Genomic DNA, 17,718 nt, shown 5'->3' with positions numbered 1-17,718 from the left:
ACTTCCCCTCTCCCCCTCATATTCAGTTCAGTCGAGAAAGATGGAGAAACCGAGTGCAGACCGGACTTGCTCTGTGGTTGATTGCCATAAAAAACATGTAAATGTGTTTTATCTCCCAAAATCGGACGAAACTATCAGGGACCAGTGGATGAAATTCATTTTTAATGACGCTGTCCCTCCCAACAACCCTTTCAACTGGCGTGCAGAGCCATATAGAGCGTCCACGACAGCCAAAACATCGCATTGATCTCGCGAGACAATAATGCCTTCAGAAATAAGGGTAAAAGTAGGTCTGTGTTTATTTTTTTTCCACTTTTCTTTTTTAGAAGGGCCTGAAAGACTATAATACAGCAGTAGGTATCCAATGTAATACTAGGTTATGACTCCTTTAAAATGCATATAAATGGGAAAAAAAAGTTTAGTAGTGTGAATGTTTCATCATGAGATCACAGTATTTCACAATGACAGTTTTTGTCGCTCTCCCTGTCCTTGTTTTCTTTCTTTCTCGTGGCCACTGTGCTTAGCTGATTGCGCTTCGTTTTCATTCTTTCCCTGTTTTCTTTGCTATTTATTCTCTTGTCTTTTCTCTCTTTTTTTGCCAGTGTTTTTGTTTGCTCACATGAGCTGCTTGGTCAGTTCATTCGGATTTTGTTCGGTATTTTTTTCCCACTTTGATTAGTAATTCCAGTTTTATGGCCTGCCTGGTCTTGACCTTCTTGATCATCTCAGTCATTGAATCCTCCATTCCTACATCTGTAAGCATATTTATTGGCTGATTAAAACTGAGACCTGATTGACGACTTGTGTTGGTCTGGAGCCAGTTGGTTTTTGTCCAAGAGACTATTCCAGCATTTGTAAATAAAACTGTTAAGTATTCTTCTGCTTTTGGGCCTTTTCTTTTGTGATCAATTTTATTATTATTCTCATGACAGAACACTCTGGCCAAACATGGACCCACAGGAAGGTACCCTCATCTTTGTGCAGTTCTGTGGAACGTCGACATCAAGGAGTTTTGCTTGGCCGACAAGAAGAGGAACTAGGCTATGCTCGTCTGTGGATGCCTTGGTGAAACGGGTCACCGAACTTTCCGGCCAACTCAGGCATCTCTAGCTTTCTGACCATGAACTGGTGTCTTCACTGCATCAGACTGATGACCATCCTCTCAGTCTTCTTGAGGCTCGAGTGGATAATGCTCCAGTTTTTGCCGGTGATCCCACTCAATGTCATTCGTTGTCTAATTCAATACGCAGACCTATGCATTGGAAAGATCTAAACTGGCATTTGTCATCTCCTTACTCACCGGAAGAACTTGCGACTGGGGGGCCGCCAACTGGAGATGCTCAATCTCTGTGTTGCTGATGTTCACCTTTTTAAAACTGAAATGATCAAGGTTTTGACCGGTCTGTTTTTGGCTAAGATGCTTCCAGACTTCTTGAGGCTCTCCAGCAAGGCAAAAGCAAATTCCAAACCCTGACAACGTGCTTCTTAGACAGTCTTGTGGAGGATTTTAAGGATGAGATTTACGCCTGCGCCCCCCATAGTGTTTGGATGACCTCATAGATCTCAATGTTTGCTAGGATGATTGTATGGAATTGAGTCCAGTGAGCCTCCCCTTCTGTTGTTTCTACTTTGTCTGTGTTGCAGGAAGAGACAATTGATCTGTCCCTGGTTCCTGATATACATCAATCTGCGAGTGGTCTTCATTATGTCCTGGGCTGCCTCTCTTTTACCCCATCAGTCGTATGATTGTGGGATCGACCTCACCTTCTGGCACTTCTCTGCCTCAGCCCTGTCATTTCTCTTTGTCCGCTCCTGAGTGAGCGGTCATGGAGAAATATCTCTCTCAGTCTCTGGCAGCCGGCATTATCCATTCCTGCCCCTCTCCGGCGGGTGCTGGATTCTCCTTTGTGAAGATGTATGGCTCTTTGCACCTCTGCATTGACTATTGGAGGATGAATGACATAACTATAAAGAACAGGTAGCCCCCTACCTCTTATGTCTTTAGCTTTTGAGGTTTCTTTACAAAGTAAGGTTTGTGCAATGGTTATCATTTGGTCTGGATTAGGGAGGGTGTCGAATGGAAGACAACTTTTAAGACACATATGGGGCACTTCGAATATTTGTTTTTACCTTTCAGCCTGTCCAACGCTCCGGCTGTCTTCCAAGCACTCATCAATGACGTGCTGAGAGACATGATAAATAAACTCATCTTGGACGACATTCTAATCTATTCTTGTTCCTTCCAGGTGTACATCCAGTACATCAGACGAGTGCTGCAATGGCTGCCGGAGAAACAGTTTTGTCAAAAGTTGAGAAGTGCATTTTTCATGCCTATTCAGTTCTGTTTCTTGGGCCCTGGAAAGGTAAAGGCTGTTTATAACTGGCCAACAACTGGCTCTCGTAAAGATCTTCGGGATTTGCCAGTTTTTATCTGCGTTTTATCAGGAATCTTAGTCAGTTGGCGGCTCATTTGACGGTATTAACCTCCATCAAATCTAAATTAATTTGGTCTTCAGCTGTACAAGAGGTGTTTGCTAAATCCAAAGTCTTCATCTGCTCCCATTTAGGCACTTCAACTCTTACAGACTTGGTACAGAAAATAGCTAGCCCAACGTATTGTCCTGGTGTTTTGTTGGATTTTGTTACTGGCCTCCCTCTATCCAGTGGCAATTCTGTTGTCTTTAGCATGGTCCTTAACATCACTCCGTTGCCCTTCCCAAACCTCCCTCAGTTAATGAGATGGCCTGGGTGGTCTCTGACCATGTCTTCTGGATTCATTGTCGTCTGGAGGATGTGGTCTCTGACAGGCCCCAGTTTATGTCCCATTTCTAGAGGGAGTTGTGTCGGCAGATTGGAGCCTCTGCAAGTGTGTCGTCACTCTTCCATCCTCAGGCCAATGGCCAGACCAAGCGTGCGAACAAGGCTCTCGAGTAGATGGTTCGATGCCTGTCCTCTCATAGCCCCTTCCCCTGGAGTCAGCAACTGACGTAGACCGAGTATGCCCACAACTCCTTGCCGGTGTCTGGGCTTTGCCCGTTCATGTGCTGCTTCCTTTGTTTTCTTCCCAGGGTGCTGAGGCTGCTGTTCCCCCGTTTCAGACTTTTATTCAGTGTTGTTGCCATACCTGGAGGAGGGCAAGGGAGGCTTTGATCCAGACCTGGGAATCTGGAATTTATTACATTTACATTTCATACTTTATTGAGCTGCCCTCAGTAAAGTGAATCTGTACATTCACTTGTGAGAATTTACATCTTTTACTTTCAAAATGCAAATGAGTGTTAGTATTTCTTTCACATTGTCTACTTTGTTTTTAATATGTGTAAAATTTATGTTTTGATGTTTTGACGGCTGTGTGTAAAGCTTTTCACCTGTTTGTCCCTGTGAGATAATGATTTTGAATAGTGTATGTGTGTTATTCATGTTTATATCATATTCAAGGGGAAATGATGAATGATTTCAGTGAGTTCAGTACTTGAGTTCTGAGTTCAGTACTTGTTTATCATGACTCCAATTTAAAATCAGATCAACCATTTTGATTATTTTAATTGTTGTTTTCTTATAGTGTTGGTTAAATTCATTGTGAGAATTGAAGATATTGAGAGAAGTGAACAGATACTTGCTATATTTGATGTTTTGGCTGGTATGAGCTTTGATGTTCTACCTTTACTACAATTCATCATCCTGTTTTATGCTTTTGGATCTGCCAGAGGAGGTAAATTCAACTTTACGAACTATTGAGATTGATTTATGAGTAATAGGACAAGAAAATATTATCTGTTGAAGTCTGTCAGTAAAGTCCAGTAGCTGTATGAATATAACCACTCTTCTGTTTTCAGGATACTTCATTGTTGCAGTTTTACCAGTGTTTCTCATAGTGACAAGATACAATTGGGATGAGACATGTGGCCAAAAGATGGGCTGTAAGTATTTGAATTATGATCTAATTCCAGATGTAAACACATAAATCATGAATTCATAATGTGATCCGTACATTATTCAAAATGCTTGTATCTCTTTCACTGTTATTAATTTAGCAGTTATAATTTTTACAATGAAACTATTATACATGTAACGATTATCCATTTCTTATATTTGATGACTTTGAATGTAGGCTATAGTTAATTGTAGAAATATTTCTAGTCTCACACACTAAATCTGTTATCATTTGTTGGGGACATTTGTGAGATGTTTTAAATTATGTTTGATAATGTTCAGTGTATCATCTTGATTTTACAGTATTCTTTTTTTTTATCAGTTTCAAACCCAGATATCTGGACTCTTTCTTTTAATATAAACCATGTTTTTCAGGTGCACCTTCAGTCAGGAGATCAGTGTGGATAATTATCATGTTATCAGTCAATGCTGTAATGGTTTATTTCTACATCATAACTTTGGAAAATGAAAAAGGTATGATAATATAAAATAATGTTGTTACACTTGTGAATTACAAAAGTCACTGAAGAACTTTGTCAATGAACAGAAACTGTTACTGTGATGATGAAGCTGATGTTTTGTTCATGTACAGATCGTATGGGATGGACCTGTACGATTGCGTTTCTTCAGTTACTCTGGGCAGTGGTAAACTTCGCATGGTCATTTAATTGTGGTACAGTATTAATCACCTGCGCTGCGTATCACTCTGATGTTTTTCTATCTGCTCTAGTTCATTCTTTTCATTCCCTTTTATTCTACTTTTCTGAAGAGAGTTTGAGTGTCAGCATTTACCTGCCCAGTAATGCTTTATTTGGAATTTCTTTTGAGGTCTATCTATTGTGTGAAACATGTTATGATGGTGTATTTGTGTGTTTGTGTATGTGATGTTACATTAATGTCAGGTTTTTATATTATATTTGAATAACAGACATTAGCTCAAAGGGGAAATATTAATAATAATCCATATTTACTAACAATCAATTAATCAGTTCCAATGACCTCTTTGATTATTCATTTATTCTAAGAAAAGTGTATCTTTCATCGTCACTGGAAAATAATTATTCCTTAGCATGTACAGAAAAGCATACGGTAACAAAATCAAAATCGTAAAAGGGACTTTGTATGCAAACAGAGGATCAGAAATCAAATTCATAATTGTGCAAAGTTTTATTTACTAAATCACAAACATAATTAACACTAAACAAACATAAATACATTCATACATCCATACATGCATGCATAGGTAAAGGGGTAAGTGATGTGGAACCGGAAACAGGAAATAGAACTATGGAGCAAGATCTATTTTTGTATGAAAAGAACCATAAGTTTATCATTTTCAGCGCACCTCATAAAAATAGATACTTGCATGATCAATTCTTGAAGTGGTTGAAGATTGAATTCGTTGCTGGGTCCTTGAGTGTCAAAAGTCATGGTGTGAGTTGCAATCGTTTCTTCTCCGTTGGATGAAGAAGATAGGATGAACTTGTATTGTCACTCTTCTCATGGCTGGAGTGCAGATTGTGGCCTCCGCGCTCTGCCGGCAGGACACAAAGGGCACATGGTGAAAGTTGCGAGGGACTTCGTCCGTGTTGAATGACGTCTCTGAACTTCTGAAGTTGTCCTTGATGCTGGAGTGAGCACTAGGGATGGTCATTCGATTAAATTTTCTTAGTCGATCGTCGGGAGAATTAACGATCGACTATCGATTAATCATTAATATTTTTATATTGAAATTCATTATTTCTTTAACTTTTTATAAATTAAAAATGCAATGAAAATACAAAAATACAGTTTGTTTGTCCTCGATGAGATCTTTATTACAAGAAGATAAACTTGTGGCAGTGAAACTGGACGTTCGGTAGACTTGAAGATATGCCCTGCGGTGCTCTAAAACAGCGGAACCTGCAGCTGTGAGCCGGCGTTCTTAAATAGAGACCCATGGCTGTGATCGGATAGCTATCCGATCGTGAAAAGACCAAATGTAAATGCCCTCCGAAACGCATTCGAGACGGATTTAAATCCGATCGCTCAAACCACTTCAGGAGAAGATCTGAGACGCATTCCAGACGAAACTGGACAAGAGTAAATGCATCTGGTTGTTGAAACCACATATGTAAATTTGACTTATCCCAAAAATGCTAAGAAATAAACGTGTGAGAGCGTGTTATAGGCTTTATGTCATGTTATAGCCAGATATGACGACGCTACTTCAACACGCATCACCACAGATGAGCATCTATTCATCAAGCCAACGTGCAAACTATCACAAATCAAAGTGAAAGTCATTCATCAACACACAATCATCTTCATTAAAAGTAAAGAACCGAAATGATCTTACCAGGGCTGTTGCCGCAATATCTTGTTGCGGTCTTTGATTTAGACATTTTCGCTGATGATCAATAAAATGCAGCTCATATCAGTTGCTTTCGGTGACGTGCAACAATTTAAATCTGCATATAGCGCGGGAATTCAAGATCGGATTTATATCCGTTTTGCAAAAACACATTTATGTGACCAGGTGTGGCCTAAATGGAATCGTTTTGATAATTCAGATAGCTATCCGATCTGAGAAAACGCATGAAGTTCCCATAGAACTTCTGCACCAGTCTGATTTCTGTTGAGAAAGATAAGCATGTTGACATGATCTGGGATCAGACGCGACCGCAACCTGGTGACAGCCAGTCCAGCCGCCGAAAACACCCGCTCTGAGGGGACTGACGTTGCCGGGATGCACAGGTAGCCTACCTCCGCGCTAAAATGAATTCCATTGCTTCAAGACTCACACTCTACGCAACGCAACCTGCATTAGTTTAATCGATAACAAATAAACGTGATCGACGAAATTCTTAATGATCAATTATCGATCGTCGATTAATCATGCCCATCCCTAGTGAGCACATGTCCTGGAAGCTTCGAAGCCTCATGCCCTGGGCCTGTTGAGGCCATGATGGAACACACGGCATCCTTAAGGCAAGAGTTGTCCTTTTCTTCTTGGTTGTATTTTAGGAAGGCAGGCTGACTCGGCCTGCAGAGGAAGGGCCCCCCCCACGGGATTCACTTGAAGCTGCAGTTTAGGTCCGAGGACAAGAGCTAAAAAGGGCCGGATCTTGTGGTCAGTGACTTTTAAAGCTTGACAAAGGACAGCCCTATGCAGGCTAGTTCACCCAATGAGAAGGGTAGAATTTCTGGCGGGAGTTTCCTCTGTCACCAGGATTTACAAGCCTTTGTCTTAAACGTGCTCTTTCGGACTGGCATGCTGGATTGGTGTTTAATGACACTACTAAGGAAGATTCTTAGTAATACTAATGTGTTGCACAGCTATTGGCATATCATGTACACAATCATTTCGATCTTCAAAGTACCAATTTATCGAGTCCAAACATGGTATAAGTGGGGTTACATTGACAGTTGGTCCTGTAATAACTACATAGTATCAAAGAGATCATAGTATCTTGATACAAACAGCAGGAAAATGCTGGGAGTGCTTCTTGGGTGTAAAAATATGTAAATACCTCCGGTGCTCTTCAGTAAAGGGATCCAGATATTTCTTGAGAAAAAGATCTGAGGCACTCAGGGAGTGAGAAGCCCTGACGAAAGCCTTGTTGGCTGAAACGCGTAGGCATGTTTTTATTTTTATGAGACTAGCCATGGATTAATAAAGGCTTTTTAATCTTCATCCTCCTGAGTGCCTCAGATCTTTTTCTCAAGAGAGATCATAGTATCAACAGAATTATTAAAAGACAAAACACACAACAGTAAATCATTCTCAAAATGTTCTGGAATGCATGTTCATTTCATGTTAGTCAGTTCATCAATAAATGAATGCAGGAGAGTTGGTTCTGATATCTGTGTCAGAGTTAGTTACTTGTTAGCATTCCTGAGAGTCATAAAAACATCCTATCGGATCGCGGCCATGGCAACCAGGCCCCTTTCGCCCCGCCTGGGGAGTTGGGACCACAGCTCTCGGATGAAAGTTTTTAAAGATTTGTTTGTGCATATGGTAAATAATTGTGTCTGATTTGTCTCAGTCGCTACAACAGACTTGAGGATTTTAAATGATGTGGAGATATAAAAATGTGGACTCATTTCCTCTAAATTATGATATTAAACTGTGCTGTATTATTATTATTATTTTTACAGAATTGCACCGTTTTGTTCCAGTGTATCTGTTTGGATCAGTTGCTGTTGTTTTAGTGAACTCTGTTACACTGATGACTGAACTGATACTGAAAACAGGTGAGTGAACACAACACTTCAACACCATACAGTATCTGATTACAGTGCATAACCTATAACTCATGAAGTATGTGGTATACTGTAAAAAATTGCTGTAAAAAAAAAACAGCCACATTTTGACAGTAACATGCTGTTTTCCATTAAAACAGCAATATACCGTTGAAAAAATGCATTCTGGGTGATATATGTCGTTTTCGAGAAAGTAGCCTACAGGAATATACTGTCAATTAACAGCGCTCAAAGTCGACACTCAGAGGCTGTGTTCCAAATCACACCCTATACCCTCATTCACTAGTCCCTACATTAGTTCACTAATATAGTCCACTTGACTGAGTGAATAATTTCATAGTTAATTCAGTTCAATTTCAAAGTTAATTCAGACACTGATGAACACCTGCTGTTAAAGGTCCCGTTCTATGCCCCTTTTCACAAGATGTAAAATAAGTCTCTGATGTCCCCAGAGTGTGTATGTGAAGTTTGAGCTCAAAATACCCAACAGATCATTTTTTACAGCATGTTTAAATTGACATTTTTTGGGGCTCAGAAAAACGAGCTGTTTCAGTGTGTGCCCTTTAAATGCAAATGAGCTGCTGCTGGATGACCCAGGGGGCGGAGCTTCATGAGCTCGCGCTCAGTCTGTCAGGACAAATTCATCTCACGGAATGATGATAATATCAGAAACTCTCAGTAACGGCGTTCATTTCGAGTCGGACAATAATGCCTACAGAGTCAGAGTGCTGTATAGAGATGAAACAGGTATGGTTTAGTAGTTTAATTACGGTTATTATAACGTATTTGTCATCTGCTTGTATGTATCCATTATTTATTAACAGCCTACAAGTCTGCTGTTTCGGACCAGGTCCGAATGATGATCAAACATGTACTGATGAGTTTAATAAAGTTTATTGTACATCACACAAAAGATGAAGCGTCAGTTTTACTTCAGAAAATCACCGTAAGAGCTGAGTAAACACAGTAGCCTAAGTTATAAGAAGTGCGCAAGTAGCCAGTAGAGTTGAGGGAGCATTCCTGTGGGCGGAGGTTAGTCCAAAAACGGTTCTGGTGACATCATGAATGCAGGAAGTAGAGGGGTGTAGTCCAAACGAGTCGTTCGTTGTAGGCTTTGAAAGGCAACTTCTGTTAAATAAAATATCTCGCTTGGCATTGAACTTTGAGCGTTATAATTTTACAGATATTATTTATACTCTAACAACAACATTACACACTAACTAAACTTTGAAACATGGAATCGCATAGAACGGGACCTTTAACAAGCAGAATCACTGAAGGAAAGAGGAACAACAAGAACAGAAAAAAAGATGAAATCAACTGAAGATAAAAGAAGACATTAAATCTGTGAAGATCTCAGCAGAGGAGGATTAAACAACTCCACAAACAGCATTACCAGCTTCACTTATTACTAACCAGACTGACTTTACTTCTGTTAGACGTTTACAGAAGTTCTTATTAAAAGGTGACAGAGGTTTAGATGTCATCTTATTTTAATTTGATGTTACCATGATGGTGAGCAGTGTTTGCTTTAGTTGGGCTCTTGACCCTTGACTTTTGAACATTAGTTTTTATTTGGCTGTGGTAGCTGTCTTACATTTTGCTATTTCAAAAAAGCTGAAAGAAAACAGTATTAGATGACAGTGACTATTTGTTAATGGTCACAATCATCATCTAGTGGTCCGATGCACTGATCTTTTTATTTACATTTACATTTATTCATTTAGCTGACGCTTTTATCCAAAGCGACTTACAATTGCTATATATGTCAGAGGTCGCACGCCTCTGGAGCAACTAGGGGTTAAGTGTCTTGCTCAGGGACACATTGGTGTCTCACAGTGGATTCGAACCCGGGTCTCTCACACCAAAGGCATGTGTCTTATCCATTGCGCCACACCACCCCTACATTTTATTGTCTAATGTATTTATTTAGGTGATGTTTTGTACGTATGATTATGGTATCACTGTGATTTTACATATCGAGATCTATCTGAGTTTTGACAACCAGAAAATATAAAGGATTTTAAAAAGTGATTTTTTTTAGAATATTTCAAACTTCAATATCAGACAGACACACACAGACAACAAGAATCGGCATATGAATCTCAACAATGGTGACAATCAAAAAAGTGTCATGCTGTAATGCATGCTGGGTACCAGCATAGTACCAAAAAAATTGTGCATGATTCCCAGCATGCATTGCGGCATGAATAAATTATGCAGCTGAATTGTCTGGTTATTTTTTTTAATGTTTACTTTTTGCTTTTATTTTGCTGTTTGTTTTGTGTTGACTTTAAGTAGTGTGTTTTGTGATGTTCAGATTTGATGTTATCAAATGTTATATTTGTGTGTTTTTTTTGTTGATTGTCACCATTGCTGAGATTCATTGGCTGTTTCTTGATGTTTGTGTGTGTCTAACTGAAGTTGCAGTTAAATTTTTTTTAGTGAATGATGAGTTTAAAAATCCTTCATAACTGATTGTGCAGGCTGCTTGATCTTTTGCTGTAGTTTCACAGTGCAGAAACATAAAATTAAGCTGTATTAAAAAACACATTTTTGATAAATGATTAGACTCTGGATGAGATCGGTGATCCAAACATTATGTGATGATGAAATATTCAAAACATAACCAGCAACACCTGATCTAATTTTTGTTGGCTTTGTTTCTGCTACAACACATGTGTCTTAATAACACAGTTACAGCAGCCAAAGAGAAACTAATGTTAAAGTCAAGGATCAAGAGCCCAACTAAAGCAAACACTGATCTCCATAATGTAACATCAAATGAAACAAAACAACATCTACACCTCTGTTAATTCTCAACAGGAATTTCTGTAGACGTATATGAAAAAATAAATAAAGTCAATCCGGTTAGTAATAAGTGAAGATAGTAATGTTATTTTTTAGAGTTGTTTAATCCTCCTCTGCTGAGATCTTGTGTCTTCTGTGGCTGATGTCAGTTGTAGTTCTTGTGTTTCGCTTTTTTATCTTCTTGTTGTTCCTCTGTCCTTCTGTGATTCTGCTTGTTAACATCAGGTGTTCATCACCAATGCTCAATCATCAGTTAATTAATCACTGAATTATATAATTAACTTCAACACTGGTTTAGATTAGATTAGATTAGATTAGATTCAACTTTATTGTCATTACACAAGTACAGGTACAAGGCAACGAAATGCAGTTTAGGTCTAACCAGAAGTGCAATAGCAGCAAGTGCAGGATATAGAGTGGTTCATAAGTGCAGAACATGGATATGTACTGAATAAATATAGAGTTGAATACTATTATAAACAAAAATTTACAGATAGATTGTCCTATGAATATAATATACAGATAACTATTACTGTGAACAGAATTTACAGCTAGATATGTACTGAATATAATAATATACAGATGGCTATTACTATAAACAGAATGTTTACAGATAGATATGTACTGAATATAATATACAGATGGCTGTTACTATAAACAGAATTTTACAGATAGATATGTACTATGAATATATATACAGATGGCTGTTACTATAAACAGAATGTGAGCATAATATACAGATGGCTATTACTATAAACAGAATTTAACAAATAGATATATGTATAAGTTAGGCTAATGAGCAGTATAACAATGGATTTAAAGTAGTGCAAATAAAGTTTGGACAGAAGCTATCCGAGTGAGTGCAGTGGAAGTAATTGCATATTACAGTTAAGGTACGATATTGCAATGTATATATAACAGTCGGTACTGTAAATAAACAGTCGGCAGTGCAAATGAGCATATTCCAGTCAAGGTAGTAGTGCAAGATGCATATGTAAACAGTTGTTACTGTAATAACAGTCAGCAGTGCAAATGAACATTATAGTATTGCAAATAACAAAATGGAGGCAGGTGTGAGCAGGGAGAGGAGAGTCAATCAGTATATGAGGGGAGTGGGATCAATGAGGGTTAGAGTTTAATAAAGAGACAGCTCTGGGGAAAAAACTGTTCTTTAGTCTGCTGGTCCTGGTCCGGAGGCACCTGAAACGCCTGCCGGAGGGCAGGAGAGAAAACAGTCTGTGGGCTGGGTGAGAGGAGTCCTTAAGGATGCTGCGAGCTCGATGCAGACAGCGTTTCCTCTGGATGTGCTCGATGGCAGGTAGTGGAGTCCCAGTGATGCGCTGGGCGGTTTTCACCACCCGCTGCAGTGCCTTGCGCTCTGCAACAGAACAGCTCCCATACCACACTGTAGCACAGTTGGTCAGGATGCTTTCTATTGCACAGCGATAGAAGTTCACCAGGATAGTGGAGGAAAGCTGATTCTTCCTCAGTGTCCTCAGGAAGAAAAGGCGCTGGTGAGCCTTCTTGACCAGGCTGGAGGTGTTGGTTGTCCAGGTCATGTCCGCCGAGATGTGGATCCCCAGGAACTTGAAACTGGAGACACGCTCAACAGCCATTCCATTGATGTGGATGGTGTCGTGTGTGCCTCTTGACACTTTCCTGAAGTCCACGATGAGCTCCTTCGTTTTGGTGGTGTTGAGGAGCTGGTTATTTTCGGTGCACCATGTGGCCAGGTGCTTGATCTCCTCCCTATAGGCAGTCTCATCGTTGTTGCTGATGAGACCAATCACCGTAGTGTCGTCCGCAAACTTGACGATGGAATTAGATCCGTACACAGGCTTGCAGTCGGAGGTGAAGAGGGAGTAGAGGAACGGGCTTAGCACACAGCCCTGTGGTACACCAGTGTTGAGTGTGATGGATGTGGAGCAGTTGGAGCCTGATCGAACATTCTGGGGTCTGTTGGTCAAGAAGTCCAAAATCCAGTTGCACATGGAGGTATTGAAGCCCAGAGGCCTGTTGCACAAAAGTAGAATTAAGACATCCGGGATAAATGACTCAGCTGAGCTCAATGAAGCCAAAACATGTGCGTCCAGGCTTAATTGGTTGCACAAAGACCAAGCCAGGATGAGCAGACACGGATTCATTAAGCCAGGTGAAACCAATCCTGGATAGGTGCGCGCTCACGGCTCACTCAAATAGACCCCGCCACAGATCACAGATTAACTGATTTACCATGGCAACTAGAGCCGCGTACTTTTCCCCGTCGGAAGCACAAATCCTCATGGAGGCATACGAGGAGGTAAAAGATATAATTAAGAAGAAAGGCAAAACCGCCACAGTGATAAAGCAAAGAGAAAAAGTGTGGCAAAGTATTGCAGACCGCCTGAATGCGTAAGTAGTGCACTGAGTGTGAAAAGTGCTATATAAATAAAATTTAATTGAATAAATAGATGAGCTATAATAATAATCACTTTAATTTATATAGCGCCTTTCAAAGGACCCAAGGTCGGTTGCTCACTGCACTGCAAAAATGTATTTCTTACTTAGTATTTTTGTCTTGTTTTCAGTAAAAATAAAAATATCTAAAAAAAAATCTGCCAGTGAAACAAGAGAACTTTTCTAAAATTAAGTGTTTATGGAAAAAGTAAACTTATTTCAAGAGAATTTTTCTTATTATATTGACAGATTTTTTTATTTTTTTGCTTGTTTTAAGCACACATTTACTTAAAGTTTATATTTTTTGTCTAAACTATACTTATTTTGCTAGGTCATTTAGCAAATCAAGAAAATACATCTTTATTTAAGATTTTTTTTTTTTTTTTTTTGATATTTTTACTGAAAACAAGACAAAAATACCAAGTCATTTTTTGCAGTGTGACTCCATTAAATGTTCTTGTGATAAAGAATGTGTGTGTGTGTGTGTGTGTGTGTGTGTGTGTGTGTGTGTGTGTTGAAATGACCTTTGGCCTCCTGAAGGCACGCTTTCACTGCCTTCACAAATTAAGGGTCAGCCCTGTTAGGGCATGTGATATTACTGTGGCTTGTGCTGTCCTCCACAATGTGGCCTGCCTGAGGAAGGAGAGGGCCCCCAGAGTGCCACCAGCCATGGACTGGGACAATCCGGCAATCTTCCCTGATGACGACAGTGGTCGGCTGCTGAGGGACCAATATGTGTTGAATTATTTTAGTTAGTATGTGTGCTTTCAATTTTGGTTAAATATGTCCTGCGGTGGCAGAGGAATTTGGGTTTTTTTGGGTTCGTTTTTTTACGAATTTGGCCTCTTATGATGTTTGTGCGGTATACTGTGTGTAATACAAGGCTGCAGGGAGGCTACTGCATCCATTCATTTGTCTGTTCAGTTGATGTGTATGGATTTGTCCTGCATTTATTTTAGTGTGCAGACATGCAGGGTGTGTTATATACAGACCTTTGAATGTGTATGTATCATTTTGTATAATATGCTTTGATTCTGTGCTTTCCATCTTGTAGAGTCACTGTGACTTCAGTTTCGAAAGGAGCTGATGGTTTACCTGCTTTGTTTTGTCCTTATTCAATAAAGGAACATAATGTTACACATTGTGTTTTTATATTCATATGGAATGTGTATTTGTGTATTTGTTTATATGACAGAGTACTAGGGCCACACTGAGGAAAAAGGATAAAGTCATAAATTTATGAGGCTGGTTCTTTCTGCAGAAAAGCTACATATTCTTTTTACAGTTTTGATACTTATGACAATGTGATACTTAATATTCTGGCACATCAGCATGTCTTTGTTTATGAAACCATACTGAAGTACAATTTCACGAAATGCCCCACATCTGTCATTTTAACAACTGTCCTCCTTTAAAACAACTGGTTACAATATTATGACTTGTCTTTTTTTTCCCTCTGTGGCCCTATATTCTATCATTTTATATATAGCCTTATAGTCTATGGGAAACTGTAAATTATCTAATGATAGCAACATCATCTAAAAATCATTATTTATCCAAAATGATTGAAATTAATGATCACAAACGTTTAAATAATGACAGTGGGTCTAGTTATATGTGATAACAATGTATAGTGAGCAGTGAAATAACTATTGGTTTCCATTTGTGGTGACTGCTGACTGACATTAGGGATGAGATTAAATAGATCCTGGAATTTAGCCTGGTCTGGAGCAGGCTAGCTCCACAGAATAAATCTCCATGGTAATTTATACCATAACATATCCTCCTGCCCCCTATCCAGCTTTAGTGCAACCGGATTACGGATCAATTGAGCCAGGATCACCAAGATATCCTGGCTTAATCCCTTATCCTAGTTTTGTGCAACGGGCCCCAGGTCTCCAAGTTTGGCTATTAACTTAGTTGGGATGACAGTGTTGAATGCTGAGCTGAAGTCAACAAACAGCATGCGTGCATAAGTGTTCTTATTGTCCAGATGTGTGAGCACAGAGTGCAGTGCCATGGAGACTGCATCCTCTGTGCTCCTATTGCTACGGTAGGCAAACTGGTGTGAGTCCAATGTGGATGGTAGAGAGTCTTTTAGGTGTGCCAGGACCAGCCGCTCAAAGCACTTCATTACGATGGGTGTGAGTGCTACAGGGCGGTAGTCATTAAGGCACTTCGGGCTGGAGTGTTTTGGCACTGGCACAATGGAAGTGCATTTAAAGCATGTTGGTACAGCTGCTTGGGCAAGAGACAGGTTGAAAATGTCTGTAAAATGTCTGGTTCAGTGTTACTCCAACACACAGTGTGGACACACAAGTGTTCATTTAAGACTGAAGTGGGGTTGAAAGGGTTAAATGTGTCAAATAAAAAAAAACACAGAGTGAAGCGTAATTTAACAGTAATCAACTGTAAATTAATTTACGGCTTAAAACTGTTGCCACAGCTGCCAGTAGATTACCGTAAAATCAAGGAAAAACAGTAATATACTGTAAAATGTAACTTCGGTTAATTTCACTGAAATATTAGTAAACGTTTATAGAAAAAAGTTATGCAAAGTCAATAACTGATAAGGAGAGTAAATATTAAACTGAAGTGTTTTATGTGTTTTTGCACAAGATGAGATAGGAGAGATCTTTTAGTGTAATTAATTAGTTTTGTGAGTCACCATTGTGCTGGAGAGTAGAGCCTGTGCTTCAGTCAAAGATGAGCAGAGAAACACTGATGTTATGCTGCCGGTTGCTTTATTTAAAAGCAGTAACTGTGTATTGCTGATGCAGTGACAATCTCCTTGCTAAGTACTTTAGCACATGTATGCTAATGTTCGCTAAATGCGAACTGCAAATATTTTAGTTAAAGTCATGTTTTTAATGAATTCACTATTATACATTAGGTGTTTGCAGTTTAATATTAAGAGATATACATTTTCAGTGGACTCAAATGAAGTAACTTCACTATACTATCAGTATAAATACTAGTTTTTAAACTCGAACTGTTTGAAGCAATCGGTTTCCCAAATGATATGAGTTACCTTCCATGGTATTTTTACGGTAACATACTGTAAACAAGGAGAGCTGTATATTAACGGTAGAGGGCTGTAAATTAACAGTACATTGCTGGCAACCACAGCTGCCAGTGGATTACCGTTATTTTACACCGCAATTTTTTACAGTGAAAATATATTTTCTTCTTAACTGAATACAGGTAATAAATCATTGTAAAGCAGAAATCACCATCGTAGCGTTAATTTGATTAAATTATTCTTATCTGAAATTGAAGCAATTATATTTCACACAAACATAAGAAAATTAATCAGCTGATGTGACTGTGGGGATTACATTTAAAAACATGTATTTAATTGTCTAGTATCTTATCCTCAGTGAATGGTTATGGTGCAGTTGGAGATCTGAGAGTCGTCGTCTTTTCCTCTGAATTCATCTTCACTCTAATTCTGATGACTTTACTGGTATTTGAGCCATGTGAGTACAAAAATAACTTTATAATTAAAATACAATTAGATTAGATTCATTACATTCACTTCATATGTTTTAGCATCTCTCTTATTTGTTCAAGGGATCTTCATTCAAAAATATGACGCATATAAGACCAATCATCGTCTGTCTTTAGGTCGTGACACTTACAGGAAATAAATGATCAATTTTGTATCTTGATTTGATTCATGAATCCCACACATGGACTATGACTTGTTTATTGGTTGACTGAACTGAGAGAGTCAAACACACTCAAGCGTCAGTTTGATTCACTGAGAACTGCTCACAGTTTACACTAATGAATTAGAGAATAACACTATATTACTCATTCACAATCATTTTAATATTATTTATTGTGGTCTTTAAAGACATGGAGATGATTCTATTGTTTTTATGATAATTATTACTCATGACTTCATTCATCTAGACCTCTAAACACTCACGCCGTGCTCAGATACAGAACACACCATTAAATTAATTCAGATGTCTAGACCATATGTTCGAAGCTCTAGGTGAGTTAATGATGTTTTATTTTTGCCTAGTTAAATTCCCGACTCATCTGTTAGACATAGACTGATGTGTTTTGCCAAATCTTATCAGCATGTAAATAATCCTGTAAATCTTGTTTTCTTCACTGTCTCTAAACTCACAGTGATCAAAACATGCCTGCCGTCACACCAGGTTAGTATCATATTTACTGAATTGTCCTGCAAAATCTTTAGGTGTATTCAGTCATTTTATCTTGTATCTTTGGCCAATGTGACATTATACTTTATACTGACATATCAATGTGGATAACAAA

General features: G+C 38.8%; 1 protein-coding gene across 1 annotated transcript in view; it reads left to right on the top strand.

The window, feature by feature from the left end:
- Positions 1 to 17,718, top strand: part of LOC311277766 (uncharacterized protein) — a 25,116-nt gene extending 7,398 nt beyond the window's left edge. Inside the window, exons 4-9 of the mRNA XM_084388188.1 lie at positions 3,837 to 3,920; positions 4,309 to 4,407; positions 4,526 to 4,606; positions 8,074 to 8,169; positions 16,806 to 16,904; positions 17,569 to 17,718. Of these exons, the coding sequence (XP_084244314.1) occupies positions 3,837 to 3,920; positions 4,309 to 4,407; positions 4,526 to 4,606; positions 8,074 to 8,169; positions 16,806 to 16,904; positions 17,569 to 17,714 (605 nt within the window). The 3' untranslated portion in view covers positions 17,715 to 17,718. The remainder of the gene's footprint in view (positions 1 to 3,836; positions 3,921 to 4,308; positions 4,408 to 4,525; positions 4,607 to 8,073; positions 8,170 to 16,805; positions 16,905 to 17,568) is intronic.

The sequence above is a fragment of the Rutilus rutilus genome, assembly GCF_951802725.1.
Source record: "Rutilus rutilus genome assembly, chromosome: 1".
Taxonomy (NCBI): domain Eukaryota; kingdom Metazoa; phylum Chordata; class Actinopteri; order Cypriniformes; family Leuciscidae; genus Rutilus; species Rutilus rutilus.
The sequence above is the reverse complement of the archived record's forward strand: the minus strand, read 5'-3'. Positions and strand labels throughout refer to the sequence as shown.